The sequence below is a fragment of the Plenodomus lingam genome (genome assembly GCF_022343315.1).
Source record: "Plenodomus lingam strain CAN1 chromosome Unknown contig_21, whole genome shotgun sequence".
Taxonomy (NCBI): Eukaryota; Fungi; Ascomycota; class Dothideomycetes; order Pleosporales; family Leptosphaeriaceae; genus Plenodomus; species Plenodomus lingam.
The window spans coordinates 969854-995928 of NW_027093938.1; the positions used below are offsets into that span (position 1 = coordinate 969854).

At 52.0% G+C, this 26075-nt stretch overlaps 13 protein-coding genes across 13 annotated transcripts; 10 read left to right on the forward strand and 3 right to left on the reverse strand.

The window, feature by feature from the left end:
- Positions 1–294: 294 nt before the first annotated feature.
- On the reverse strand, positions 295–1428 carry IAQ61_005218 (uncharacterized protein; the record flags this gene model as incomplete). Its single annotated transcript, XM_003842956.2, has 1 exon — positions 295–1428. The coding sequence occupies one exon, from the start codon at positions 1426–1428 to the stop codon at positions 295–297; it is 1134 nt and encodes a 377-aa protein (XP_003843004.2).
- A 265-nt stretch (positions 1429–1693) lies between these two features.
- IAQ61_005219 (uncharacterized protein) lies at positions 1694–3896 on the forward strand. The gene is made up of 5 exons (XM_066096711.1): positions 1694–2001; positions 2063–2516; positions 2566–2652; positions 2699–3265; positions 3314–3896. The coding sequence occupies exons 1-5, from the start codon at positions 1900–1902 to the stop codon at positions 3391–3393; spliced, it is 1290 nt and encodes a 429-aa protein (XP_065953406.1). The 5' UTR covers positions 1694–1899; the 3' UTR covers positions 3394–3896.
- Positions 3897–4365: 469 nt separating this feature from the next.
- On the forward strand, positions 4366–6450 carry IAQ61_005220 (uncharacterized protein; the record flags this gene model as incomplete). Its single annotated transcript, XM_066096712.1, has 6 exons — positions 4366–4515; positions 4567–4617; positions 4691–4859; positions 4910–4967; positions 5024–5785; positions 5844–6450. 6 exons carry the CDS (start codon positions 4366–4368, stop codon positions 6448–6450), a joined length of 1797 nt encoding a protein of 598 aa, XP_065953407.1.
- A 103-nt stretch (positions 6451–6553) lies between these two features.
- IAQ61_005221 (uncharacterized protein) lies at positions 6554–7261 on the reverse strand (the record flags this gene model as incomplete). The annotated part of the gene is made up of 1 exon (XM_066096713.1): positions 6554–7261. The coding sequence occupies one exon, from the start codon at positions 7259–7261 to the stop codon at positions 6554–6556; it is 708 nt and encodes a 235-aa protein (XP_065953408.1).
- A 108-nt stretch (positions 7262–7369) lies between these two features.
- On the forward strand, positions 7370–9280 carry IAQ61_005222 (uncharacterized protein; the record flags this gene model as incomplete). The annotated part of the gene is made up of 4 exons (XM_003842953.2): positions 7370–7899; positions 7959–8060; positions 8113–8244; positions 8297–9280. The coding sequence occupies exons 1-4, from the start codon at positions 7801–7803 to the stop codon at positions 9278–9280; spliced, it is 1317 nt and encodes a 438-aa protein (XP_003843001.2). The 5' UTR covers positions 7370–7800.
- A 1094-nt stretch (positions 9281–10374) lies between these two features.
- On the forward strand, positions 10375–11133 carry IAQ61_005223 (uncharacterized protein; the record flags this gene model as incomplete). The annotated part of the gene is made up of 2 exons (XM_066096714.1): positions 10375–10423; positions 10511–11133. 2 exons carry the CDS (start codon positions 10375–10377, stop codon positions 11131–11133), a joined length of 672 nt encoding a protein of 223 aa, XP_065953409.1.
- Positions 11134–11687: 554 nt separating this feature from the next.
- IAQ61_005224 (uncharacterized protein) lies at positions 11688–15764 on the reverse strand (the record flags this gene model as incomplete). Its single annotated transcript, XM_003842952.2, has 3 exons — positions 11688–11737; positions 11800–15355; positions 15543–15764. Coding segments are annotated over 3 exons (3828 nt in total), but the record flags the coding sequence as incomplete, so codon positions are not given.
- A 658-nt stretch (positions 15765–16422) lies between these two features.
- On the forward strand, positions 16423–17722 carry IAQ61_005225 (uncharacterized protein; the record flags this gene model as incomplete). Its single annotated transcript, XM_066096715.1, has 2 exons — positions 16423–17560; positions 17612–17722. Exons 1-2 carry the CDS (start codon positions 16616–16618, stop codon positions 17720–17722), a joined length of 1056 nt encoding a protein of 351 aa, XP_065953410.1. The 5' UTR covers positions 16423–16615.
- A 639-nt stretch (positions 17723–18361) lies between these two features.
- CEL12C (Endoglucanase cel12C) lies at positions 18362–19331 on the forward strand (the record flags this gene model as incomplete). Its single annotated transcript, XM_066096716.1, has 2 exons — positions 18362–18600; positions 18659–19331. 2 exons carry the CDS (start codon positions 18362–18364, stop codon positions 19155–19157), a joined length of 738 nt encoding a protein of 245 aa, XP_065953411.1. The 3' UTR covers positions 19158–19331.
- Positions 19332–20415: 1084 nt separating this feature from the next.
- On the forward strand, positions 20416–22401 carry IAQ61_005227 (uncharacterized protein; the record flags this gene model as incomplete). Its single annotated transcript, XM_003842950.1, has 3 exons — positions 20416–20856; positions 20904–21104; positions 21160–22401. 3 exons carry the CDS (start codon positions 20416–20418, stop codon positions 22399–22401), a joined length of 1884 nt encoding a protein of 627 aa, XP_003842998.1.
- Positions 22402–22524: 123 nt separating this feature from the next.
- IAQ61_005228 (uncharacterized protein) lies at positions 22525–23128 on the forward strand (the record flags this gene model as incomplete). Its single annotated transcript, XM_003842949.2, has 2 exons — positions 22525–22572; positions 22808–23128. The coding sequence occupies 2 exons, from the start codon at positions 22525–22527 to the stop codon at positions 23126–23128; spliced, it is 369 nt and encodes a 122-aa protein (XP_003842997.2).
- Positions 23129–23285: 157 nt separating this feature from the next.
- On the forward strand, positions 23286–23675 carry IAQ61_005229 (uncharacterized protein; the record flags this gene model as incomplete). Its single annotated transcript, XM_066096717.1, has 1 exon — positions 23286–23675. One exon carries the CDS (start codon positions 23286–23288, stop codon positions 23673–23675), a length of 390 nt encoding a protein of 129 aa, XP_065953412.1.
- Positions 23676–24808: 1133 nt separating this feature from the next.
- IAQ61_005230 (uncharacterized protein) lies at positions 24809–25634 on the forward strand (the record flags this gene model as incomplete). The annotated part of the gene is made up of 2 exons (XM_003842947.2): positions 24809–25361; positions 25419–25634. The coding sequence occupies exons 1-2, from the start codon at positions 24972–24974 to the stop codon at positions 25632–25634; spliced, it is 606 nt and encodes a 201-aa protein (XP_003842995.1). The 5' UTR covers positions 24809–24971.
- Positions 25635–26075: the final 441 nt, after the last annotated feature.

The window sequence follows — 26075 nt, forward strand, 5'->3', positions numbered from 1 at the left end:
GACAAGGTTGGCCAATGGGAGCGTACATGGAACAGCTGTTGTTGGCCCGTCAAATAGAGCTGCAGGATGCAGATTGGGGGCGGCAGAGCTGAATGAGCGGTCGGAGTCCGTGGAGCGGCATTTCCCTCTCTCTCTCGGGCTAGAGCTGGATTTGAAGGCACCACAATGGAATGTCGCATGATAATGGGGCCACAAGAAGTGGCAGAATGATTCAATTCATAATAATTTGAATGACAAGGGACCTGCAGTATTGATATTCGAATCTAGTCGCCGTGATACTATGCTGAGATTATGTTATACATCCTTGTTCCAGCCCCCATTCTCCTTGAACCACTGGATGGTCCTCCGAATTCCCTCATCCGTGTCGAACTCAGGCTCATACCCCAACACATTCCGTGTCTCACTGATGTCGAACCAGCCGCCCGTCTTCATATACTCGAAAGTCATGGTACTGGCGCTTGGCCTGACCATACCGAGGGTGAAGATCCAGAACAACCACTCGATAGAGCCAACGGCAAATAGCACCAACCAGAAGGGAATCTGAATGACCTTGTGCGGCCCATCTGGAGCCCAATTTGCGTCTCCTGCCTCCTCCCAGATCTTGCGGGTGAAATCCCAGAACTTCTTGGGTTTACCGTCGGATACAAAGAAACCTCTGCCATCGGCTCTCTCGCCAGTTGGGTTTACGAGCGCTTTCGCAGCGAGGACATGTGCTCGAGCGCAGTTCTCCACATGTATCCAGTCATGAACGAGCGTATTGGGGCCGAGCTGGAACTTGGTATTTGGTGTATTGACCAATTTCAGCATCTCCACCACCGTGAGGCGATCTCGGGGCCCGTACAGTCCCGTAACACGGAGGACGGTTGTGAGGAGCTGGTTTTCGTAGTTGCCAGAAGTATTGTCGAACAGAGCTTCTGGGGTGTTGGCTTCTCTCATGAGCCTGTCGACAGCAGCTTTTGTGCGAGAGTACGCGTTTGGTCCCGAGTGAAGGCTGTGTAGAGTGACCTCATCTTCACGCATTGGTCGGGTGTTGTCCTTGGGTGTCATGTTCATGCCTTCTACGGTCCCTGTGTACACTACTGCTTGTATACTTGGATGTTTGCGCGCCTCAGCGATGAGCTGCTTTGAAAGGTCGTAAGTCACGCGGCGATGGGCCTCTGGAGATGCGAAGAAGCCAGGCCCAATTGAGTGTATGATGATGCGTGGCTTGACCTTGTCGAGAAGCGCTCGGAGCTGGGTGGAGTTGCTGATGTCGCAATCATGATAGATGACTCCAGGAATCTGGCGATTGGGAGTAACTTGAGGTTCGACACTGGACACAACTTGGGAGAAGTCTGAATCATTAACTAGAAGTTCGACAATGTACGATCCAAGCCACCCAGCACCACCGGTAACCAGGATGGTACCAAGGCTGCCTCCACGCGACATGGCCGGCGTCTGCAATGGAGAAAGCTGGATGCCAATGGTATTTATGTAAAAGGGGAGGAAGGGAAGGATGGAGGATCAGTGTAATCAGCCACTCGACAGAAAGAGTTGTTGCAAACGGCGCTATGGGTGGCGTGGTAATCTATGCGGTGATGGTGGGTGGTGACACAAGAGTAAGCAGAAGACAGCCCCGCGCCTAACACCGATGGAAGGAGGAGCCTTACCTACCATACCCACTCACCAGCTGCCCACCCCGGCTTGCAATGCCCCGGCGACCTCGATGATGCAGTGGTACTGGCTAGATGGTCCATCTGAAGCAGCTTACTTCGCTGCTATAATACATCATGCGGCTCTTCCTCCCGCCCGTGAACCAGGCGAGTACCCGTGAAGGATTAAGTAGCCACCAACGCCAGCGTAAAACGTCCGCAGTCTCTGTCAGATTTCCTCTGTCAGATTCCTACTTTCACTTCCATCATGGCTGTTACGAGAGTACCTCGAGCTGATGTGCCGTCGTTTGATGCGGAAAAGCAACACAAGATTGATCACGCTGGCAAGATAAACCGCAAGTCTTTTGATGTGAGCTCACTCTTATGATGTTTCTCCAACCAGAAACATCCCACTGATACCTACTCTATAGGGTCTGCTTTGGAGCTTCTTGATCATTGCTGTTCTTGCTTGCGGAGCTCGCCTCATCTTTCGATTCAAGAAACAGCGCAAGTTCTTCGCCGACGATGCTTTTGTATTCTTCTCCACCCTCTGCCTGATCGCCAACACGGGCGTCATGTGGCATGCCGCAGACAAGATGTACATGATCGAAGCTGTCAACTCGGATCCAACCATAACATTCACAGTCCCTGAGCTTATTCCTCTCCTTGACCTCAACAAGTGGATCTTCATCTACTTGGCCCTTGACTGGACTGCAATCTATGCGATCAAGATGTCCTTTCTCATTTTCTTTCGCCCACTCATACGGAACCTGTCAGTATCTTTGCATCGGTTTTATTGGATTTGTTGGGTCATCAACGTAGTCGCCTGGATGTTCGTCGTAGGCGAACCGTTCATCTTGTGCCCCTATTTCGGCATGGAAGCCAGTAAGACTACTGCCCACGTAATGCCTTTGAAAACAGCTGATCCTCACAGTGAAATGCTATCCAAATACGCAGTTCAAATTGAACTTGGCGATGAGTATCCTTACGCTACTTTTGAACATCACAACTGATATAATGAGTATGCGTTCTCTGATTCCCTGGAACAATCTAGCTAACGATCGCAGTCATTACGATACCATTACTGTTGCTGCGCTTGTCTCAAATGCGAATTGAGCAGAAAGCGAGTATAGCATCTTTCCTCTGCCTATCCATCTCGATGATCATCATCACAATCATCCGCTTAGCCGGCGGTCTGCACGAGAGCGTGCGCGGAGAGCGAGAGTTCAGTCTTGTCTGGACACACATCCTGTTGCACGTCGAATCTGGTGTCGCTATACTCATGGCATGCTTGGTTGCATTCCGCACTATATTCGCAAATCAAATCGCTCAGCTTCGACACGACGAGTCCACTTCATGGTACCACCGATTGATCACTCGCATAAGGGGCGGTTCGAGTGCGAAGCAGTCCAGGGAGTCTTCCGGTGAACACTCTGTGCATCCACATGTTTCAAAGGGCCCTAGCACGCGTATCACGATGCAAAGCTTACGCAACTTTATCCGCGGCGATTCCGCCAGCCGTGGCATGACAACTCTCGGATCCGTTTCGGATCCCGTTGAACAGTATCACGAGTTTATGAGGAACGATGCGCGTCGAAACGAGAGCGGCAGATCGACCAAGGCTGTGAGTTTACGTACCGAATACTACCGTACTTTGGCGTGACACTACTGACGCTTGCAAGCATGTCCCACCTTCCGAGATCTCCCCCAACTCGACATCGAGGATGGTATGATTGGCGCGTATCTCGCTGTGAGCTCGTGATCTTCGCAATCAGCTACTGTACACAGTGTTGTTTTTAGAATTTCGTTTTGTACATATAGACACACGCATGGAACATTTGCAAGGATACCAGTATCAAAAAGTAACAATACAAAAGCACACTTCTACACATTTGCCTAGCGAAAACCACCCCATCCTGCCCAAGTGAAACGAACTTCTGGAGATTTTACGCGCCCGGAGACAATCTTGCTGACCTACGCTGACCTAACAGATCTATGGCACACACGTTGGCTGGGTCTTGAATGGCTGCGGACAAGATAGAGTACGCAGTGGCTAAATCCGAAGATGTGCATGCTAATCTATCATCGGTCAGCGAAAAGTCTTGGGAACGCGGACGTAGACAGCGTGGGGAAGTTGGCCAAATATTCCGACTACACAGCCTCGAAGCGTCTTCTTCTATTGGGTGGCATGCAGTCAGCCGCTCTCAAGTCACCACAGTCTGTCTTGGGATTGGCGGACTGGGTTCAGTTGCTTACGTTCATCACATTCACATGTTATGGATTGGAGTAAGCCGAGTCTCGCAGCTGTGGAGACACACAGTAAGGCTCACACAGGCTTACCCTACTGCATTCCTTCATTGTCGCAACGGCTGTGATGCATCCGTACGACTTCAGTCAGCAATGCGATGGTGGCTGCAGTATGTACCTTGTCTAAATGTACCGGTAGTGCCCCACCTCCTTTAGTGAGCCCGATCATCCTCTACAGGCTACCGGTAGTATACCTATTCCAGTCGCTTTCCATTGCCGTGGGGAATCTGAGTCAGCATACACATATTAATTTCCTCGACATATCGGTAGCTGATCAGATCATGACGTTTGTCAGATCCACCCCATCCCAATCTACAAGGATCTAGCACTCGGAGCGTTTTGGTTCAGCCACAGAGGTGAGAACCTTATCCCAGCTCGGCTGGCTTTTTTTTTTGATTGCAGCTGCTCAACTTCACTTCACGATATCATGCTTTTGCATATCCAAACGGACTCCGAGCAAACAACTGTGCCGCAATCAGGCTGCCATGTTACACGACGTGGCTCAGCCTATGCCAGACGGCCCGTGCCACAGTACGCCCCCAAATCACAGGCCTGGATCACGGTCGACCGCTCCTACGTCTTGCAGATGTTTGGGAGGCCTTGGGAAACCGCACAATCTGCCTGGTAGGTGCAGTCGAACCTTTTTCTTCCTAACAAGATACGGATTGCGCTCGACCGGGTAATTATCCTTCACCATCTTGTGCTCAGTTATTGGAGTCGCTCACCTGTGATACTGAATCACGTGCATCTAGGGAACTATGTCTGCTCCAAGCAACCACGATGACGGCTCTTCATGGTATACCTCGAAACTATGCCTCGTAGGCGTGGTGCTACTCTGGTGCGGCTGGAGGCTTTGGACCTTTACATTGTCACCACTCTTGAATCCCTCACAACCAAAGACTCTGCCATATTCCATTCCATGTAGGTTTTCAATTGCAAGATCTGCCATGTTTACTAACATTCAAAAACAGGGGTTGGCCACATTGCAAGCTTTGTCCGTAACGGCAACGGCCTTATCACCAAAGGACGGTGAGGAGAATCTGTCTGATATAATAGCAACAAACAGAAACTAACATCCACACGAGGTTGCACTTTGGGAACAAAAGAGAGCCATTCGCGCTCGTCCTTGGTGGACAATACGTCTACGTCATCACCTCTGCCAAAGACGTGACTGCCATTTTCCGCAACACGACTCAACTCACATTCGACGCCTATGTAGAAGACATGCAATTGAGATTCGGCGCCTCCCCAGCCGCTGTCAAGGCCATCTGGGCCAAACCACAAGACTACTTCCTCCAAGATCGACTCAAAAACGGCGGCTTTCCCAACCCACATGGAAAAGCACTCGCCCATGTGTCCGAGGCAATCTTCAAGGCGCAATTGTACCCAGGCGACAAGCTAAACGCACTCTCGACCAAGTTTTTGAACACCATCATGGAGCGCGCAAATTGGGAATCTACCTCCAGCTCAGTAATTCTGGAGCGAAATCACAATGACACTGAACGCCTGGTCTCGCTCCATCGCTGGACTCGAGATGTGCTCTTGTACGCCGCGACCAGGGCTTTCTTCGGAGAGGCGCTGTTCAAACTCGATCCCAACGTTCTCGATCACTTTGCGGAGTTTGACGAGGATAGCTGGCAGTTTACGTACCAGGTGCCCGAGAGATTTGCGCGCAAGACTTACCGGGCAAAGGCAACGACCCAGAACGTGTTTGATCGCTACTTCGATCTGCCCGCTAGTGAAAGGAGTGACGCGAATTGGATGATTCTTACGCTCGAGTCTGAGATGCGAGCTATTGGAATTGAGTCGCGCGATATCAGCGCGTATCTGCTCATGATTTACTGGGTGTATGTTTTACTGCCTCGAAAACCAGCAAGCAAGAATTTTGCTAACTCAAAGCCACAGAATCAATGGAAACGCTTGGAAAGCCGCCTACTGGCTCTGCAGCTTCATTCTGTTCAACCCAGAGCTCAAAGCATCTCTTGAGAGAGACCTCAAGCCCCTCTTCCAAGACGACAAGATGCCCGAACCCAGCCTTTTGATGAAGCATATGGAAAGTCTCCCCCATCTTATGGCTGCTTACAACGAAACACTGCGCATTTGCACTTCTTCAGTCACAGTCCGCAATGTCCTGGAAGACTGCGTAGTCGGAACTTCGCGGTTCCAAAAGGGCTCCCGCATCTTGATACCCTTCCTACAGATGATGATGGACGAAAATGTGTTCGGCGCCAGACCAGAGGAGTTTCGACATGAGCGCTTCTTGGAGAAGCCGTCGCTGGCAAAGGATCCCAGTTTCCGGCCTTTTGGAGGCGGTCTGACGTATTGTCCGGGTCGGTTCATGGCCCAGCATGAGATTTTCATGCTTGTGGCGTTGGCTTTTGGCAGGTTTGACTCTACGCTTCCGGAGGCGGAGCAGCAGTTTCCGCAGATGGAGACGAAGAAGCCGTGTTTGGGTATGATGGGACCTGCTGCTGGGCATGATTTACATGTTACATTACGTAGACGGGACTGAGGGTGCTGAAGCTGACGTTTTACTTGTTTGTATCTCTTCTAAAAATGCATGCTGCTTCGCTCCCACAAATTTAACTACAGTTGACCAAAAAAAAAAGACAAAACTACAAGATCTGTCTCAATGCAACCCACCAAGCCAACGTGGAAACATCCATACCCCCACCCCCAAAATATCCCTCCCAAACCGCCAACCCACTAACCGCAATCGAAACCAAAAGCGCAGCCCTCGGAATCGCAAAATCCAGAGCGAGATTCGTCGCAGCGCCATCATCATCATCATCATCACTATCACACACACTACCCGACTTGACCGATCCCTCCATCCCCCTCACATAACCAACCACAACCCCAATAACCTTCTCCACCACCACAAGAAGACACACCAAAGCAATCCGATGCGCGGATCCCCGCGCCGACGTACTCCCAAGTACATCTGCAAGTCCACGACTGCGCAGCAGCGTCGTAGGATGGTACGCCAGTATCAAGGGATACTCAATCGCCGCATCGACACAGAGCGCAGCGTGACGCAGGATATTTGCTAATTTCGAGTCTAGGATTTCCTCGCGCGGAGGCGGGGTAGGTTGGGGTTCTGCGAGGGACTTTTTGCTGCTGCTGTTGTGGTTGCGGTATAGATAGTGGAGTCGTGGGAGGACGATTTCGGTGAGGAGTTTGGCGGAGGTGATTTGTACGGCTGGGGGGGCGGAGGGATTGGTTAGGTTTGTGATTTTTGGAGGGGGAGGGGGAGGGGTCGTACGGATGAGGATGAGGGGGTTTGTGTAGTGCATTATGAAGAGGTTTTCTGAGTTTGCCATGGCGTGAGATGTTCAGGTTGGGGTTGGAGTTGAACTCGGAATCGAAATGGAAATCGAAGTTGGAACTGAAGTTGACTAGGTATCACCCAAGAAGAATGAAGGCACCAGTAGATGATAAGACAAGAATAAAAAGCCAACAACCTACCTCTACCTATATTCCCCTAGCGGACGCCCTCGCATCATCTCAACCCATGATACATCTGCAAGCCCGAGACAAGCCCAGCGGCAATACCTTCGGACCCCGGGGCAAAATCAGCCTAGCATGCAAACCGTCCAGCTGATTGCCAGAGCACGTATTCTTTTCCTCTTGGCCCCCACACGCAGATAATCATGGACCGGCCTTTAGTCGACCGGTGGGCCTGTGGTCTGGCGGCTGCGATACGGTACTGCGCCTCTTTTTTTCCATGGTTTCCGCTTACGGCAGAATATAGGTAGATGTGTGTTTTTCATGGCTTATAAGAGCGTCTTGGGCTCAGGGGATAATTTTTTTTTGGTCGGTTCAGACGGAGAGAAGATTGTTTGTACTTGTTGTATTCATTATGCTGTTTCAAATTCGACCTACTTTTGGTGTGTGCTTGATAGCGGTTTGGCTTCTGTGGCGGTTGAATAGTATTCTTCATCATGGAAGTGTTATCAAGGTACGCATCAATTATTCGTTTCTCATTTCACATTCGCAAGATCTAACAGACACTCACAGCGTCCAAATATCCGCTTCATAGAGCTGCCAACTCGGTTGGGTCAAGCTCTAAGTAGTTTTCTATACCTAATCAGCGGCCCAAAAATGCTCCTTCGTGCATATGTAAGTCCTACATCCTCTAGAAATTCTCAGATGCAACTAATCGTCCTGGAAGCAAGGGTCTGGTTCTCCTATAGCGTTGCGGACTCCAGAAGGCTACTACATACACATATCATCCACAGCGCACATCAATGAGCTTCTGGGCGCACCAGAAGGAACGTTCTCATTGCATGCTTTGTCAAAGCTGGTATGTTCTTTGATGTGTACGATCTGCCACGATTGCTTACCGAAGGGATCAGATGCTGCAGCCACGACACACGATGAATGGCCTGGAACTCAGCGATGACATGGGCGAGAACGGACACATACATCTCCGCATCATCGGTGTTGTACATCGCAACAAACTAGATGCTTTAGAGCCAGCACTTCACCACGCTGTATCGAGCGTTCTTTCAAATGCAATCAGTGACGAATGGACAGAACTACCCATTTTCGAATTTTCGAAGAGAGTGATCCTAGTTGGGAACTGCCTGGCCTTCTTTGGAGATAAACTGGCATCAGATCCGGATTTCGTCGAGGCAGCTTTGCAGTACCCCGAAGATCTCTTCAAGACCGCGGAGGCGCTTCGCTTGCTGCCAGGTTTCGTCGCACCTTGGGTGGCCCCGGTGTTGATGAGACACCACCAAGCATCCAAACTTCTCACGCAGAAGCTGCTGGATCTGATTGAAGAGCGTATTACCGAAAAGTCCACGCCGTCCAAAGCCTCGGATATCATCCAGCTCTTCATCGATGGAACCAGGAGCCGGGATGGATGGACGCCGACAAAAATAGTCCAGGTCATTCTCGGTATCTGGTTCGCTTCGATCCACCAGCCGGCAATGAGTCTCGCATATGCATTAAACGACATCTGCCGTGAGGGTCAGCACCTCGCCGCATTACGACATGAGCTCGGCTCGGTTTTGCCGACCAACACCAATCCACCACTCGGAGGGATTGATAGCTTGCCGTTACTTGATGCATTCCTAAAAGAGTCGGCGAGGTTACATCCATCTGACTCCATCTCTTGCCGCCGAAAGGTACTCAGGCCATTCAAGTTCACGGATGGCACCACCGTTGCGAGTGGTGAGGTGGTGTGCGTTCCCATGAACGCGGTTCTCCGGGACCCTGCCAATTATTATCGCAGCAGCGAATTCGATCCTGGTCGCTTCCTCGCACAGGGATCCAAATTTAGTGATGCGACACCTGAGTTTCCCCTGTGGGGATTGGGACGGCACGCCTGGTAAGTTTTCAAAGCCCTGGTTCTTAGCAGCCCTCACTGACGGTGATTCATCTGCGGCCCGGGCCGTCACTATGCTTCCCGCATCCTAAAGATCGCAATGGGCTTGCTCTTGCAAGAATACGATGTCAGACTGCCGAGCGGCAGTGAGGATGGATTCAAGACCTTGTCATGGCGTTCGAGTGTCATCCCCCATCCTAACGCGAAGATGCTGTTTCGCAGAAGGAAAATGGTATGGTAAGCTACAGATGCGGTGCAACATTGAAGATCTGGGGGTGGACAGGTCAAGCGAACAATCTGTATCTGGCTGACATGCAGGAAGACTGCCTTGTGTCGTTGTCTAGTCTAGATAGTCAGCTGATGTTGCATATGCTTGTTTGAGCACAACTATCCTAGATCCTTTCAGCGCTTATGATCCTGGAGATGCAAGCGATCGAAGAGGATTATCATGAAATTTTCACATGTCAAAATACGCGCATAGTGTGCTCCTGATGACAATGCGGAGTAGTTCGGATGATACGAACAAAGACTCGCTGTAGAGTAGTACCTGCTCCGTCTCATAACTACCGGTAGCCGTGTGCAGGCCTGAGGTTTTGCACCAGACCGTGGGCCGAAGGTGAGTAGAACGGATTCTCATGGATTGGATGTAATCCATAGCCAGGAAGTTCATTTAATAAAAATCGCCATTTAGTTCAGAAGAGAAGATGATCCAATCTGGCGCCACGGTCTATATGTTCTCAGTAGGGTAATGTAGGTAGGTCCTGGCAAGAGACCTACCTCAACCAAGGCGTGTAGAGGTCGGAGCACGTCGAGATGGCTGTGAAAGCTGAGACGTTCATCCATAAGGTATGTTAATCTGCATCTGCACTTTTGAGTAGGGGATAATCAAGCCTGTACAAGGAGGTGAGATGCAAAAGCGCGAGTTGGTGACGGCGACGAGGAAAGCTGGGTGTGACATCAACTCAGCCCAGGTTACTGTACCGTGGTATCGATAAGAGCGCGTGTCCCCCCATGCAACCTCAGCGCGTCTCATTCACTCGACCCGAGATCCCAGCCCAGACATGTGAAGCCTGGCGCCACCACTCTGCGCGTCGCAAAACCATGTACCACCTCTTCAAATCGCTCTACCTCCATGCCACCAGCAAAGAAGGTTCGCCTTAACCCCGTCCTTGCCCATTGCCCATATACACCACCTCCTTGACAGAAACTCTGACTAACCGACCAACCAACCCGCCAGAATACTCCGTCCTCCTCCTCGGCCTCGACAATGCCGGAAAAACCACCCTGCTCGAACAAATAAAAGCCACCTACACGCCCTCTCACCCCAACCTAAAAACCGTGCCCACCGTCGGCCAAAACGTCGCCACCATCGCCCTCCCACCCCCAAACCCACCCATCTACCTCAAGATATGGGACGTCGGGGGCCAGCATAGCCTGCGCGGGCTCTGGCAAAGCTACTACAGCAGCTGCCACGCCATTGTCTTTGTCATCGACAGCAGCGACGTCGGCAACGCGACGCTGGCCGATCTGAGCGCCGTCGACGCCGCGCGCAACGAGGATATTGGCCGGCTGGACGAGTGTCGGTTGGTGCTGGAGAGTGTGCTGGCGAGTGAGGAGGCGAGTGGGGTGCCGATTTTGATTCTGGCGAATAAGCAGGATAGGGAGGATTGTGTCGAAGTGGTGCGGATCAAGGAGGGCTTTGTGAGGAGGGTGTTTGAGGGGGACAAGGGCGGCAATGTGAGGGATAGTAGGGTCTTGCCCTGTAGTGCGCTGACGGGCACGGGGGTCCAGGAGGCCGTGGAGTGGCTTTGCAGTAGAATGGCGTTTAACAAGGAGGCGAGACCGCCGGTTATGCGGTGAGAGCTGCTGTGATTCCCCATGACAGCAATAGCGAAATTCGTCATGGATGAAGCTCAAAGCTGGCACGACCACATCCCATTGTGTCCTCGGCCCATTCGCCAGCATTTAGGGTTTAGAGGTGTACGGTAGAGTCAAGCATGCACAAGAATAACATGGTACCACCTCAAACAATTAGCAATCATCATGATTTCTGATTTTTTCCATAGCTATCCTCGTCCGGCCAGGTCCTGCGAGCATGTCATCATACCCCCTCAAAAAAAGGAATTCCAAAGGATCATGGTGCTCTAACAGCGACATGAATTGCTATCACACGCAGGGTTTCCCGTAAGATGAACGGATACGCTCAATGAATTAGGATGGGCTGAAGCTGAAGCTAGACACCATCTCAAACCAGCGCGGATGCGCCATCTTAGCCATGCAGTAGCAGCCCTTCCCAGTGCCGAGCGTTATAAAACTCGAGACTAGGATCCATATGACCAAAGATGGTCACCATTTCCAGCATAAAATACATTACAAAATTTCTCTACACATCGAAAAGCGCCCACGCAAGAAGCTCAATCTGGCAGTGCCAGTGCCGCAAGGAATGGAAAGAGGCCTTCAACCGCTGCTATAACGTTAGTACTCATAACCTACACTCACAGGAGAGCACGAAGCAACTCTACTGACTTGCAGAAGCCTGATCAGCCACCCTATCCGAGCGACGTATGATACCAGTGAAGCGTCCTGTACCGCCGGGAAGTAAGCCATCGAACTCCGCTGCCTTCGCTGCTTCTGTATCCTCCCACCCAGTTCGAAGATTCCAGCCGGCCTCGAGCGCAGCAAGTTCATCTTGGTTGACCATCTGAACGATTTCGCCGAGGTGGGCCCATTTAGAGCTGAGCATGGCTGGGTCGAGAGCAACATGGCGCTTTTGAAAGATGGGGGTATTCGCAGTGGCGGCAGCCAGGACGTTGTCATTTCCGATTTCGTTCTGCTCCAGTGCGGCATGAGGCAACCTTGCGTAGCCACAAGATATGAACTCGATGTTCTGGAGTGAGGTAGTCCGCTGAGGATCGGCTTGCGAGTGCTCGGAACCAAAGTCGGAAAGATTTGGCCCAGGGGAGATCTGATCAATGATGTCCATCCAAGAACCCATACGTGCTTTAGCCCCCAGAGCCGAACGAGGAGTGGTGTGCTGATGGGCGTTTGTTATTGGTGGAGGCGGCCCTTGCACCACATTGACCTGTTGCTGCATGGCCTGTACCTGCATGGCGAGGTTCATCATAGCAATGTTACTGTTGACAGTGAGCATGGGAAAGGCTTGTGGGGGGTGCGGAGCTTGGAGCTGGCCAAATGGTCCATGGGGGGCGTGTTGAGCAGAGTGGGTGAGTGTCGGCGGGTTCTGCTGCTGCTGCTGCTGCTGTACTTGCTGTTGCAATTGTGTCTGAAGGGCCGTGATCTGTGTCTGTTGCTGATGACCTCCCGCATTGGCTTGCAGCTGTTGTAATTGGAGCTGAAGAGTTTGGACATATATCTGGAAGAATTGCTGCTGATTAGCGGGTATGTGCGCCGGTACCTGAGGTGTCGCCTGGCCACCGCCATTTCCATGGTTGTGCATCATATTCCACATAGCTGGAACAGGAAGGGGGCCCAGGTTTGCATTAGCAATCACCGGTGCTGGAGGAGCTTGTCCTGCGTTTGCTAGGGGCCTTAACATGGCTGTCAGAGAAACAGATTCCAATGTCAAGTGCTTGAGGCTGTAGAAGTCGTGGACTTTGATAAAATGCAGCAGTGCTGGTGGTGTAACCCAGCAATTCTTCAATGTCAGTTTCTCAACTGCAGGCAGATGAAGAGTTGCTGGTCCGAGCCGCTGCGCATTGGTTGCAACAAGCAATTCAGATGTGAAGGCTGCATCGCTCTCTCGATCAGCTCCGAGTTGCATGAGAGGGGAGGGTAGCAGGAGTTTATTTCGTCCATGGAGCCCTTCCTCATGCTCTCCACCGGTCACCCAACCGATAGTCAGGTTTTTGATCATTGGGCATGTCGCGACTTGAGTACGCAACATGTGGTGGAACCGATCGACACCTAACGTAGGATTGACGCTCGGAGTCTCCACAAACCCCGCCTCGTCCTTGTGAACAGTTCTCCAGCTCGGCAAGACCATAAGGACGACATTGGCCAGACATGGCAAAGCTGCCCAGAAGTCAGGTCTGTCCAGCGCGGACAGATAGCGGTCTGACAGTCGGGAAATCGTCAAGGTATTTACAGCACAAAAAGTGGTCGGATTGTCGATAATCGAGAGCATGTAGGATGACATGAAGGCGCGTTGTGCCCATTCGGACTCGAGTAACCACTCCTTTTGTGCTTTGGTAAGATTGGCTGGCACCACTGGACTCATAGCCTGTCCGCCATCTGTCGGCGTAAAGTTGGACGTGAACAAGATTCCTGTACTGTTGGTCGAAGGAGGCAGAACTAGATGATCGAGGTCTCCCGCTTCGTCACAAGACGTAGAGATGTTTCCTTCGGCAGTATCATGTGGCAGAGCTTCATGGATCAGACGTGTATCCATGTATGGCAACGCGGGTTGGTGGTCCGCCAGCATAGTAAGCTCTTTCAGCTCGGACCAGGCGCGTGGGCTGTCCAGCCTATAGAGCGTTGCCAACCGTATGTCGCTATTAGCCTGCTCATGACATGCTTTCAGAGCGTCCCAGAGTTCGTGCTGAGCCTGAACTCGTCGATCGGGCACGGCTTTGCTGTTGCCAAAGACTGGATGTGGCCTGCTCAAGATGCGTGCACGAATGGATCGATCTGGACCATTCAACCAGCCGAGACCGCCGTCGACGGATAGTGCGAGTTCTCGGACATTGCATAGCTCTGAAAACGCGATTTTCATACGTGGCGTTTCATCAGCGGCAGTCTCCAAGCCAGCCACTGCATCGAAGCGGCGATATTCTTCAAATGGCCAGTCATATCGACCCCAAAATGTAGTCTTGCTCTCGGTCATCGTCTTTGCTGGCGGCGTTGCGAGGGTCTGTTCGTCCACTTCAAAACTCATGCCGTATTTTCGAATATGTTTTCCAAATCCTCTGAATACATCTAGGCCATGGCCATTGTATACCTCGTCGCCATTGGCATTCTTCCAGGAGTAGCCCGGTTTGTCAACCCTGGCCCTCTTTTTGCCCTTGAGGTCTGGCTTCGGCTCTGGTTCAAGCATGCCATAGATTTCCGTGTTAAAAGGAACTACCACTGTCTTGAAAATGACCTGCGAGACATAACGGTTCAGCTCTTGACTGACGAGACGCAAAGCTTGGATATCGTCGCGGTTGAGATGGCTAGCAATTATCTCGACTAGTTCAACAGGGAGATTCCATTTGGGACGACCCTCAAGTTTTGCAGAGGCTCGGTCGTTGTCATTGGGTGGCGTTGAAGCGGCTGCTTCCGACTCTCTCTCCGCATCCTTGCTATTTCGTTTCCCGCATGAATCGGACGGGGACGGATTGTTTCTGTTAAGCATGTAATAGTGGGCGGGTAACTTTGTAGCGCTCCGACAATCCGGCCAAATGTCATTTGCATCTGTGTTGGGGGCTATGCTATTATATGACATGACTGCAATAGCCCCCTTGGTCGAGAGCGCTTTCGCAAACTGATCGCCCGCGTTGTCGTCATTTCTTTCCCGAGAACATCGCCTCTGGTCACGAGGTGTGGTGCGGTTATTGGGGTGGTGGGAGCCGAAATTGGCGTTCATGTCGTCAACAGAGCGATTCGTACTACTAGATGGGTAGAATATACTATGGAACTCACTGTCACCGGAAGCGGAAACACGTGTTCTTGAGGCGGAAAAGGAGCCAGATGGAACAGAGATTCTCGATTCCAGGCTTTGCTCACTCTGGTCCCATGAATCGACGAAGGGTGAGAAGGGAGGTGAGTGGAGTTGGCTGGTAATCTGAGGAGGGCCTTGCTGCGGACCACGGGAAGACGAAGAAGAAACTGCAGTGAAGTCGCGTTGGACTGGAGGCTGAGCGCGACCACCGAGGAAGCTCCTGGCACTACTTCTCAGTGATGGTGATGGTGATGGTGATGCTGAAGCAGAGAGGTGGGTGGGCCGCTGGTCACTCTGGGAGGTGAAGTATTCGAGCAAGCCGCGCTGATCGCTGCTGGGACGATCTCGTGTATGGACAGAGCGCAAGCGACGGTTATGACGAAGGCTGAATGGTCGTGCAGGGGCAGAGACTACGACTGGGAGCTAGCGAGGGTCAACATGAGGTTTTCCGTGGACAGTCTTGGGGTGAGGGAGAGGCCATGGAGGTGGGTGGAGGGTGGGCAGATGTGCATGTTTGGGCTGGCGCAGAATAGGGACTGCTTTGGCTCATACAAGCAAAGTACTGCAAGGGAACACAGGCAGGTAGTGTACGGTAGAGAGAGTAACGCACCTGTTCAGCCATGTCTGCCATCAAGTTGTCGTCGTCGTCGACGGCGGTCTGAGACCTGTCGTGTGTTCTGAGCAAGCGCTCTGCCCATCGCGTTGGCCGCGGGGGTGAAGAGGGATCCATGCCGTCGCCTGGACTGTCCTCCAATTGAGGGGGTGCAGGAACAGTTGGGTGGATTGGATCAGTTGGATCGGTCGGGTCGGTTGGGTAGAATGGGTTGGTTGGCTATGTTGTGGAGGAAGTGGGTGGGTGGTGGTTGCGATGGTTGCGGAAGGTGGGCGTACAAACGGAGGAGTGACGATGGGCGTTGTTGCCAGTGTCGCCAGGCGAGGGCAGTGGAGGAAGGGGCGAATGGCAGTCTGCTGCACATGAGGCAAGACAGGCGATGAAAGAACAAGGACTGGCTATGTGTCGACTTTAGGAGTTTGTATCAACTTGGAGTATGGAAGAAGACGAGATTGTACTGTAGCGCTGCTCTACAATGATAATCGGTATACCGGTACCTAGTCACTGCAATAACGTGCGGCGGGCGCTGTAATACCGCCCCACCTCCGAACCCCGCCGGCTCTCCCCCCCCCCCCCCTCAACTCTGAGCTCTAAGGCTGTTTATTGAAGCGCACAGAATGCAGCAACTCAACACTCGTCTTGCCACTTGCACCCGTTCAGATACGTGATATTGATAGGGCTTAGCAGAAGCCTTTCATGCAGTTTGAACAGGTTCATGCTCTGCTACATCCATCATCTTCTGCCTGCAGCAGAGTACAATACGTACCTGAGATGACGGTCTAGGTAATGCATTTCCATGATTTATCGCATTCACCTCCGTATTCTCGCAAAGCCGTCCGTTTAGTTTACATACGCCTGACGGTAGGTAGACAGACCCTTTTGCGGGGTATCAGTACCGGACTTTAGACACACTATGTCCGCGCTCTTCTCCACGCACAAAACATGACTAAGGCGTCCAACACGCCACAAACAGTGGCACATCAACAAACACACGTCTCACGCCTGACGTCTCACGCTGACAATCACTGGCTTTCTTACCAACCGTCAGCATTCACGCCCACCCGTTTCAAATGACTTCTTCTTCTTCTTCTTCTCCTCCTCCTTCTACTTCATCACCTCTCTTGCATCTGCCTCGTGAACTACGGGATAGGATTCTCGACTTTCTCTCCCTGCCAGAACATGTCTACACCTCCACCGCCACGCCAGGCCCCGCCACCAATCATTTCAGAGACTCCAAGCAAGCCGAGAAAACCTATGTCGATACACGCATCTACCTGCCCTCATGTCCCCCCACAGCCATGCTTGCAACTTGCACACAACTTCGACAAGAGTGTTTGGAGCACCATGCGCATCGACTCAATTCCTCTGTCCTCCCACGGCCTGCCAACTCCAAGGAGAAGCCCACAAGCGCCATCTTGGCTGAGAGGCTGGGCACGGAATTCATGGAAGAGACAGAGCGTGCCTGTGACAATGGACTTTTGCGCATTACTGTAGAGGTCGATCGGAAGATGCGTGGACCCATGGGCTACACAATACCTGCACGCGAGCAATTGTCGCCACGATTTCTTGCTCTAGTACCCCTAATGCAACGAGCACGAAAACTGCAAATAGACGTCTGGCCTGGCTACGAGTGGTGGAATGGAGGCCCACAGCCGTGGACGGACAAGTACGGCAACCTTCGTGCCAATGTCGCCCAAGTCTCCAAACCCAACTCTGTTACGGTGGCGATAGGAAGGATATTGGAGAATTTCCCCTGCATACAACATTTGGACATCAATGTACTTATGCAAGCTTCAGAAGCTCGTGGCTGGGACCTACCAGATCGCAAGTGGGAAAACCTTCAACCCTGGTTGGACACACCAATCACCGTCAGAGGACAGACACTAGAGAAGAGTACTAGGAACCTTACCATTTCTGTCGAGTCATCCCAGCCTGAATCATTTTATACTCAACTTGAAACGCGTCACCCGTCGAGATCTCTCTGGGTGGTGGAGAGAAAAGGCGACATGTTAACGGTAAGTCTTTGACCACAACAAAACGTCAACAGCAGCCACTCACCCTTATAGCCGACCATGAGGTCACTCTGCCAAGGGCCAGACGACTTCGACTTCTTCGCCTCACTGTTCACCCAAGAGTCTTTCGCACGAATGGATAATGGATCGACAGTCGTCGGATGAACCTAGCATGGTTTCCCACGAGTCACGGAAAATCTAGACTACATTTGCATGAATCACGCCCATCTTTACGTTGGACTCGCAATCAACCAGCGGCCAATGTTTCATGCGCGCGGCGACGATATGTGGGGAAGAACCCCGGTCCGCGGCAGGGATGCATTGCTGTTGAATATGGAAATTCTCCGATTGACGCCCACCGGACACGATACCATCTAGAATGCGGAACCTTCTTTGCGCGTGCCAACGGCCGCCGACTTTGGACAAGACATGTTGATTTACCACCAATACAAAGTCTGATCAACAGTCATGTTGGTTTTGGCTCTCGCGCTACATCCTTCGTCTTGTACAAAACTCTATACATAAATCATGTTTTTGCTGCTTGTGGTATAGTGCCTCCGACAAACACTAAAACTTGAGACAGCGAAGAAGAGCTAATTGTTACAATTCCTCCGCGCTGCCCATCCCTTCACTACTCAGAGTAATCATGCTCACAAGGCGTGCTACTTAAAGCTGCACAAGTCTCCCGATTAGACTGGTTCACACCTCGAGTTACTGTCCTTCCAAGTCACTGTCCTTCCAAGTCACTGTCCTTCCAAGTCACTGTCCTTGTCCTTTACTTTCTTTCTCGCACCCGCAAGTACCATGAAGCTCTCTACCTTCGTTCTCGCCAGCACGGCTTCACTCGCGCTTGCGGTACCTACCGCTACCGTGAAGCGCGCCGACTACTGCGGGCAGTGGGACAGCAAAGTCACCGGCAGCTACACCGTTTACAACAACCTCTGGGGCCAGGGGCAAGCCAGCTCCGGCTCTCAGTGCACAGGTGTCGACGGCCTCAGCGGCAACACTCTCAAGTGGCACACATCGTGGTCCTGGGCTGGCGGGTAAGACGATATACCATCGCCAACCCCATTTAAATCTCACTAACCCATCTCCCGACAGAGCCGGCCACGTAAAATCGTACGCCAATGTCGTTACCAAGATCCCCCAAGTTGCCCTCTCGACCATCAAGACCCTCCCCAGCACCTGGACATGGTCCTACACTGGCAGCGACATGATCGCCAACGTCGCCTACGACCTCTTCACCTCATCCAGCGCCTCCGGGTCCCCAGAATACGAAATCATGATCTGGCTTGGTTCGTTCGGCGGCGCAGGCCCGATTTCCTCAATCGGCCGCCCCATTGCCACCGTTAAACTCGCTGGCGTGACCTGGGACCTGTACAATGGCTCGCACAGCCAGATGAACGTCTTCAGCTTTGTCCGCCAGGGCGGAGACGTCAAGAACTTCCGCGGCGACCTCATGGAGTTTGTCAACTACCTCACCAGCCAGCAGGGCATGTCGCGCTCGCAGATTCTGCAGAGTGCCGGTGCAGGCACAGAGCCATTCAGCGGTAACAATGCCAAGTTCACTACTAGCGCGTACAGCCTTAGCCACACCTAGATTGGTGGAGGTTTGACTGCGTCCCCGCTTTTGTTCAACATGTGTTTGGATGTCGGACGATGAATGACTTGAAGGATCTAAAGACTCACGGGAATTGCATTCTTTGTATATATTGTCTTATCACGCTCGCTCAAGCGCAGCGAGAAATTGGTTATGAATCTGCTGCAAGCCCCATTTCTCCCCTTTCCCCTTTGGTGAAACAGACTGCTGCTGTGAATATGTCCTTTCTTGCCCACCTATCCTTTTGCTGCTGTGAATATGCCTTCTTTTGCTCAACTCATCCTTTTCCTGCTGTCTTTTCTGTCTCTGTTACAAACCATGTTGCTATGTATGTACTTTGGTCGCGATGCAAGCTACCTTATTCTACAGGGGCTGACGACCTTTTTTTCCCAAGTCATCATATATGAATGACGCGTCACCAAACCACAAGCAAACTGAAACTGCAAGTCATGAATCTGACAGAGATGGTTGTCTGGGTTGAGGGTAGTTGTGCGATCAAGGATTTATGGGGGGTTTTGGGGTGGTGCTTGGGTTGCGTTGATGGAGTTGGTCACGTGGTGGTAGATGAAGTGGAGAAGAACTGTATTGAGACTTGGTCGGTAGGCTTAAGTTACCGGTAGTGCTTGCTCCGAATGAATTTGACGTCAACCAATTTTCTCTCTCTTTACACATGTAATTATAGGCAACCCTCTGTGGATCACTCTTATACTCTTCTGTTTATCAACATGAGCCGTTGCTAGAAGCATTAGCCCTGTCCACCAACTGCTTGTCCAATAGCAGCTCGCCTTGGCCGCACATGGGCCGCTCTCACGCGAGGCTGTGATACATCGGGGTTAATTCCTCGCGCAGACTCGGTCGCAATAGCGAATCACAAGAGTGATGTTTTGGATGATGACGGTAGAGGTTCAGTTATCCTGTGCTCACCTTAACCACTTTCGCCATGCTATGCCGCCTTTAACACCGCTTCTTATCCCGCTTCAACGCTCCGAGCCCCGCATCATGCTGCTTTCCTGCTCTCCCATTGGAGTCTTGCATGGTTCACGATGGACGTTCCTGCAGACATGACCTAATCAACATGCACACTAGACAAGTGCCTTCACTCCACGGCTCGAGGAGAACCGTGATAGCGGCACGACTTTTGAAGATCGTATATACGGTCTGTAATTATTCTCGGCTTCTTTGTGCGCGATAGATCGATTGGTATCACTACCTCCATCATCTCCTACGGTAACGGTGAGCATTCAATTGCTCGTCCATGATGAAGCTTCAATTCATCTCGCTGCTGTCGCTGGCAGCCGCATACGATGGTGCCAGCTGGTCAAACAACCTCAACTATCGCTCACCATCAAATCATCATGCTGCCATGGGTATCTCAATCCACAAAGTGGTCAAGAGAAACGACCCAGCAAGCGCCTACGACCCGGCGAATCTAAACTTCACCCATGGCGTGGCCTCTGGCGATCCCTATCCCAACAGCGTCATCTTGTGGACTCGCGTTGCACCCCAAACCGATAATTCGCAGTCGAACCTTACAGTCACGGGCTACGTGCCGCTCTACGATCACGATAATCAGAAATATGTTCAAATTTCAAAGGCCCCGATTTGCGTAGAGTACACGGTTGCATGCGACAAGGATTTGAAAGAAGTCGTCGATACTGGCAAGGTATTCACGAGTTCCGATGTGGACTTCACCATCAAGGTACGATAATCGTGCTCGTGGGATGAAACGAAACTCACCTGCAACAGGTTGAAGCCAAGAATTTGGAGCCCTACACTACCTACTACTATCAATTCAACGTTTGCGATTCCACCAACAAAAGCCCTATGGGACGTACGAAGACTACGCCCAACGCTGATGACGATGTCACCAAAGTCGGTATCGCAGTCTTCAGCTGCGCCAACTATCCATTTGGCTTCTTCAACGCGTACGGCAACTCTGCGCGCAAGGTGAGACCACGCTGGAGCATCTGACGAACCCCGAAATACTAACAAAAATGTACAGGACGCCGTTGACTATGTTGTGCATCTTGGTGATTACATCTACGAGTACAAAAATGGCTACTATGGAGACGGTAGCTCAGTTGGCCGTATTCCTTTACCCGATCATGAAATCTTCACGCTCTATGACTATCGCAAGCGTTTGGCGACGTACCGCACTGATCTCGATCTCCTCGAGAGTCATCAGCATTTCCCCTGGATTCCCGTCTGGGATGATCACGAAGTAGCTGACAACACCTACCGTGATGGCGCTGCTGAGCTCAACAACACTGAAGACTCATTCCTCCGCGATGGCGGCGTCTCGGTCGACCAGCGCAAAATGAATGCTGTGCGCGCCTACTTCGAATGGATGCCCATCCGCCAAGTCGACATGGACGACAACCTTCGCATCTGGCGCTCTTTTTCCATCGGCAAGCTTGTCGACCTTGTCATGCTCGATACTCGCGTCTACGACCGCTCCATTACCGATCTCTACTGGAACACCGACTACATCCACGGCATCTCCAACGATGCTGGGCGCTCGCTCATGGGCTCCAGACAGGAAAACTGGTTCTACCGCAAACTCTCCGAGTCCGCCGACCGCGGGGCAACATGGCGCATTGTAGGCTCGCAAATCGTCTTCAGCACCGTGAACCAATCCGCGGCCTACGGGCCAGCGAACCCGCTGAACTACGACGCCTGGGACGGCTACCAGGCCAACAAGAACCGTACTCTGAACCATCTATACAGCAACAAGATCAACAACAACATCTTCATTGCCGGAGACTCGCACGCATCCTGGGTCAGCGACCTCGTCTGGCTCAACGAGAAAGAGTACGACTCGAGCACGGGCGAGGGCTCCATTGGCGTCGAATTCGCCGGCAGCGCTGTATCATCGCCATGTCCCTACGGCGCCAACATCTCCATCGCCACAGCCAACAACTACTCCTCCACCATCATCACATCAAACCATGAGATCCAGTGGCAAGACCTCTACTACCGCGGCTACTTTGAACTACACTTTAGCCCCGACGAGGTCCAGGCCAACTTCTTCGGTCTGCCCACGGTCGTGACGAGGAACGCGTGGGAAATTCCGATTGCGAATTTCACGGTCAAGAATGGGGCGAATCGGTTGCAGAGGCCGGTTGCGGGGGGAGTGGTGGAGAGTGGTAGTCTCAAGTATGGCAAGGTGGTGCAGACTAATGTTACCCTGGATACCCATAATGGAACGTGGTTTGTGAGCCGGGCGGATAAGAGTGTTTTATAGAGGATGGCGTTGGCGGTACTGGGGTTGATGGTTGAGCTTGGGCAAAAGGAATTCATGAAAGGGTCTGTCAGGAGGGCGTAGTGTGACATTACTGCACATTTCACCCACCTTGTACAAATACTCATGATTATTATTTTCGGCCAAGGAAGGACGCAGTCTGTCAAGCTGCAGGTAGAGTAGGCAGATGACTTTAAGTCGTTTCTATCATCATTTGAAAGAAAAGTGATAGCCTTTGAACGCGTGCACACAGTGCACTGACTCCGCAAGCGCCCCACAACAGAGAACATTCATACTACAATATTGATACATGAATCGCCCCCTGTAATATCCGTAGGGCAAGTCTTAGATCCAGGGCAGATCTACTTCGTATACACAACACGATGATCGAGTCAAACCAGGTATATAGCTACAGGCCACAACAAACCCAGACGGCCATGGAGTACCGTTTCCTAGGGCTGACTGTGTCACGGCAACACGTGTGTACACAAGAGAGATCAAATCTTCTGTATATGCGCCTCGGAGCCGAAAGCATCAGCAGGCGATCGCAAAATTCGATACAGTACCATCCGCAATCCACAAAGCGCCGCATCCGTCAATCAACGCAGACCAGATTGTTCTCCTGCATCTGCTAATTTCGGAACGACGAGGTTCCTTGATGTTCACAATCTCCCCCGGAGCCGCCAACCGCGAACGTGCTCTCGGCGCCGACGGCAGTGTCTGTCTGTAAGTACGGGAGGTATACTGAGAATCGAGCTGCGGTGATGCCGCATGGCTGCGTACAGAGGCGAACTCGGCATTGCAACCCAGGCAGTCGATGAGATTTGGTGGGAAGAGGTGTCCGGTGGATTAGGTACACGACCATAGCGTAAGTACGGCAGCGGTACATGGACATGGACGCTCCACCGACGTCGGTGACCAGCTCGTTAATCTGCCAAGGCTCTGCAAGGCCCCGCCTGGGATCTGGACGCGCCCATGCACATGCTAGAGGAGATCACTGTACCGGTAAGCGCCGCACACAGCCTGCAGAGGTGCCAAGTATGGTACCCACAACCAGGTACAACCGTCGTCCAGTCTTCCAGCACTCTAGACTCTCTTTGTATTCCGGCGCTTCGTATTTGCACTTTGAAGCTCACGGATGTGCACGCTTGATGACCTCTGCACGCAATGCATGCTGGGAAGGGACCGGATGCTTGCCCCAAGAATGCCAACCAACATCCACAACACACTTTTCCATGCTGAGCAGAATTGCTGATGGATTCGGACCCACAGGCTAGGATGACGGTGACTTGGCTGACGAGCTGGCTCCGGTCGTAAGGGCTTGCCATGGCCGTTTAAGTTTCGGGGTGGGTGGTGTGAATACATAGTTAGGGCTAAGTAGGCTGTTGGCCATGGCTGTGATATCGATGGGTTGGTTTAGTGGGCGGAGAAGAGAGCCGCTAGAATCGCGGCCTTGGCGTGTGGAGGTGGTGATGTCACACAGCCAGTCTTCCCGAACCTCCAGCCTTTTTTGGCGTCTTTGCCAGTGTGATTCGCGTCTTTGACACTACCTCTTCATCGTCTACCATGGAATTGCAGTCGAAGTGACTTTGGACTACAGAAACCCAATCTGCAAGCGGTGATTGATTCTTTTCAAGCCAGTACCGGTACCGGTAGTACGTACCAAGGCTCGTTGATGCAGTAGCTCCTCAGTGTTAACCAGATGTTAGGTACCAGTGAACAATACAGTCCATTACGACGCGTGTCATGCGCTTCTGGACGTACACTTTGAGCGTATGTCGAATGTGCGGTTGCAAAAATAAAAGGGCATGTGTCTTGGCTCCTTCAGCGCTTTGTATTGCATGTACCTGCGGTTGCGTACAGCCACTTTGAAGATGCGCACCACATCCCATTGCGGAAGTCTTGGTGTAAGCTAACGGAACCCACAAGCCAGGGTATACTACGGAAAGCCAGCTACCCGAGCTAAGAGGGCTAGGCGATATCTTGGGAGCGATCCTAGTATGGAAATGCTCAAGCTCAGATTACCAGACGTGGCAGAAGCTGATACCATATCGAGCGACGGCATTTCCACGGTAAGATGCGCCATTGGATGTAGACTGTGAAGCTGCTCAAATGGAGCATTTCGGCTGGCCGATCTCACGCGTTGGGCACTCGTACACTGCTTCTTCATCTCCCGCTACTCTAGGCACCCTTACGTTCTGGTCCGGATCCCAAGACTACGCCTTGCCCATTTAGTCCTTGATTCAACCAACCTTTGTCTTTTCCACGGTGAGAAACATTTCAAATCGCCGTGGAGTCTTGGCCTACCAGCGGCAATCGTCCCAAGGCCCCAGTAGCTACTCCCAAGACATGATCAACGATCGTTACCTCTATCGCGCGGTAGACAGATGTCATCGCGCTGAGGCTCACCATGGGAGGCCCGGAGCGTTAGGGCTGCAAGAAAGGGACCCTGTGTGTATAAAGCATCTTGAACAATCCGCTGTTTAGGACCGACCATCGGCCACCTCCACTTCACTCCAATCCAGCAAGTAGTAAAGTCCATCATTACCTGATACCCCTCCACATCCAACACAATGCACTTCTCCACACCCACCATTATCGCGCTATTGAGCGCTACCCTTGCCGTTGCCGCACCCACCGCTTCCGACTACAAGACGGACTGCCAGAATGACTGGGCGGACAAGTGGGACAACGACTCCTGGGAGAAGGACGAGAAGCTTTTCTACTTCGACGCCGAGTACATCGTCAAGGCCACCCCCGACCAAGTGATTGCCACTAACGGCACTGCCGTTCCCGGCCAGCCCGGCGCTCGCGGTATCTTCAAATACGGCATCAATGTCGCTGAGAACACCATCTGCTACAACATCACCCTAAGCGGTGTCACTGGCAACTACTCCTCCGCCGCCGTCACCGCCACGCACATCCACGAGGCGGTCAAGGGCAAGTCCGGCCCACCTCGTCTGGTACGATATCTCCACCCAAGATTTCCCCCTTCTGCAAATACTAACAACTCCAACCAGGCTTTCCCCAACCCCACCGGACCAGACAGCCGCCGCACCTCATACGGCTGCCTCAAGGGCCCCTTCTTCGTCGGCATCAACAACAATGCCACTCCTCCTGCTGACCAGGCTGCTGGCTTCCACGTCCGCCAAATCGTTGCCAACCCCTCTGGTTTCTTCACCGACTCGCACACTGCCATGTTCACCGCCGGTGCCGTCCGTGGCCAGCTCCACTAGACGAGAGTTTGTGGTGGATGAATGGTAATGGAGAGGTTGAGGATGAATGGTAAATAAATGTACTCTGAAGAGTGTGTATTCACCTCTTCCTGTAATGTCTATATGAACACAGATATTCTATCCTAAAGCACAATCGTTGGCCTCGGTGTTCTCTCCCTCGTGATTTTCATGACAAGGTTCAAAGCATGCGGTTTGTTAAAGCGGCGGCTGACATGCACAGTTGCCCTGTTTCTTCATCCAGCATACACCGAGAAAATAGTCTTTCTTTGTAATTGAGTTGGTACATTGTGTACTTGGAAATTTCTCTCATCACCATATCCTCTCCGATCTTCATCGACTCCATGAACAATACAATCTCGACAAACAACTACGGCAGAAGAAAACGCGCACAAACCTCCTCAACATGCAAAACATCTCTCCTGCCAGTACTTCATACACACA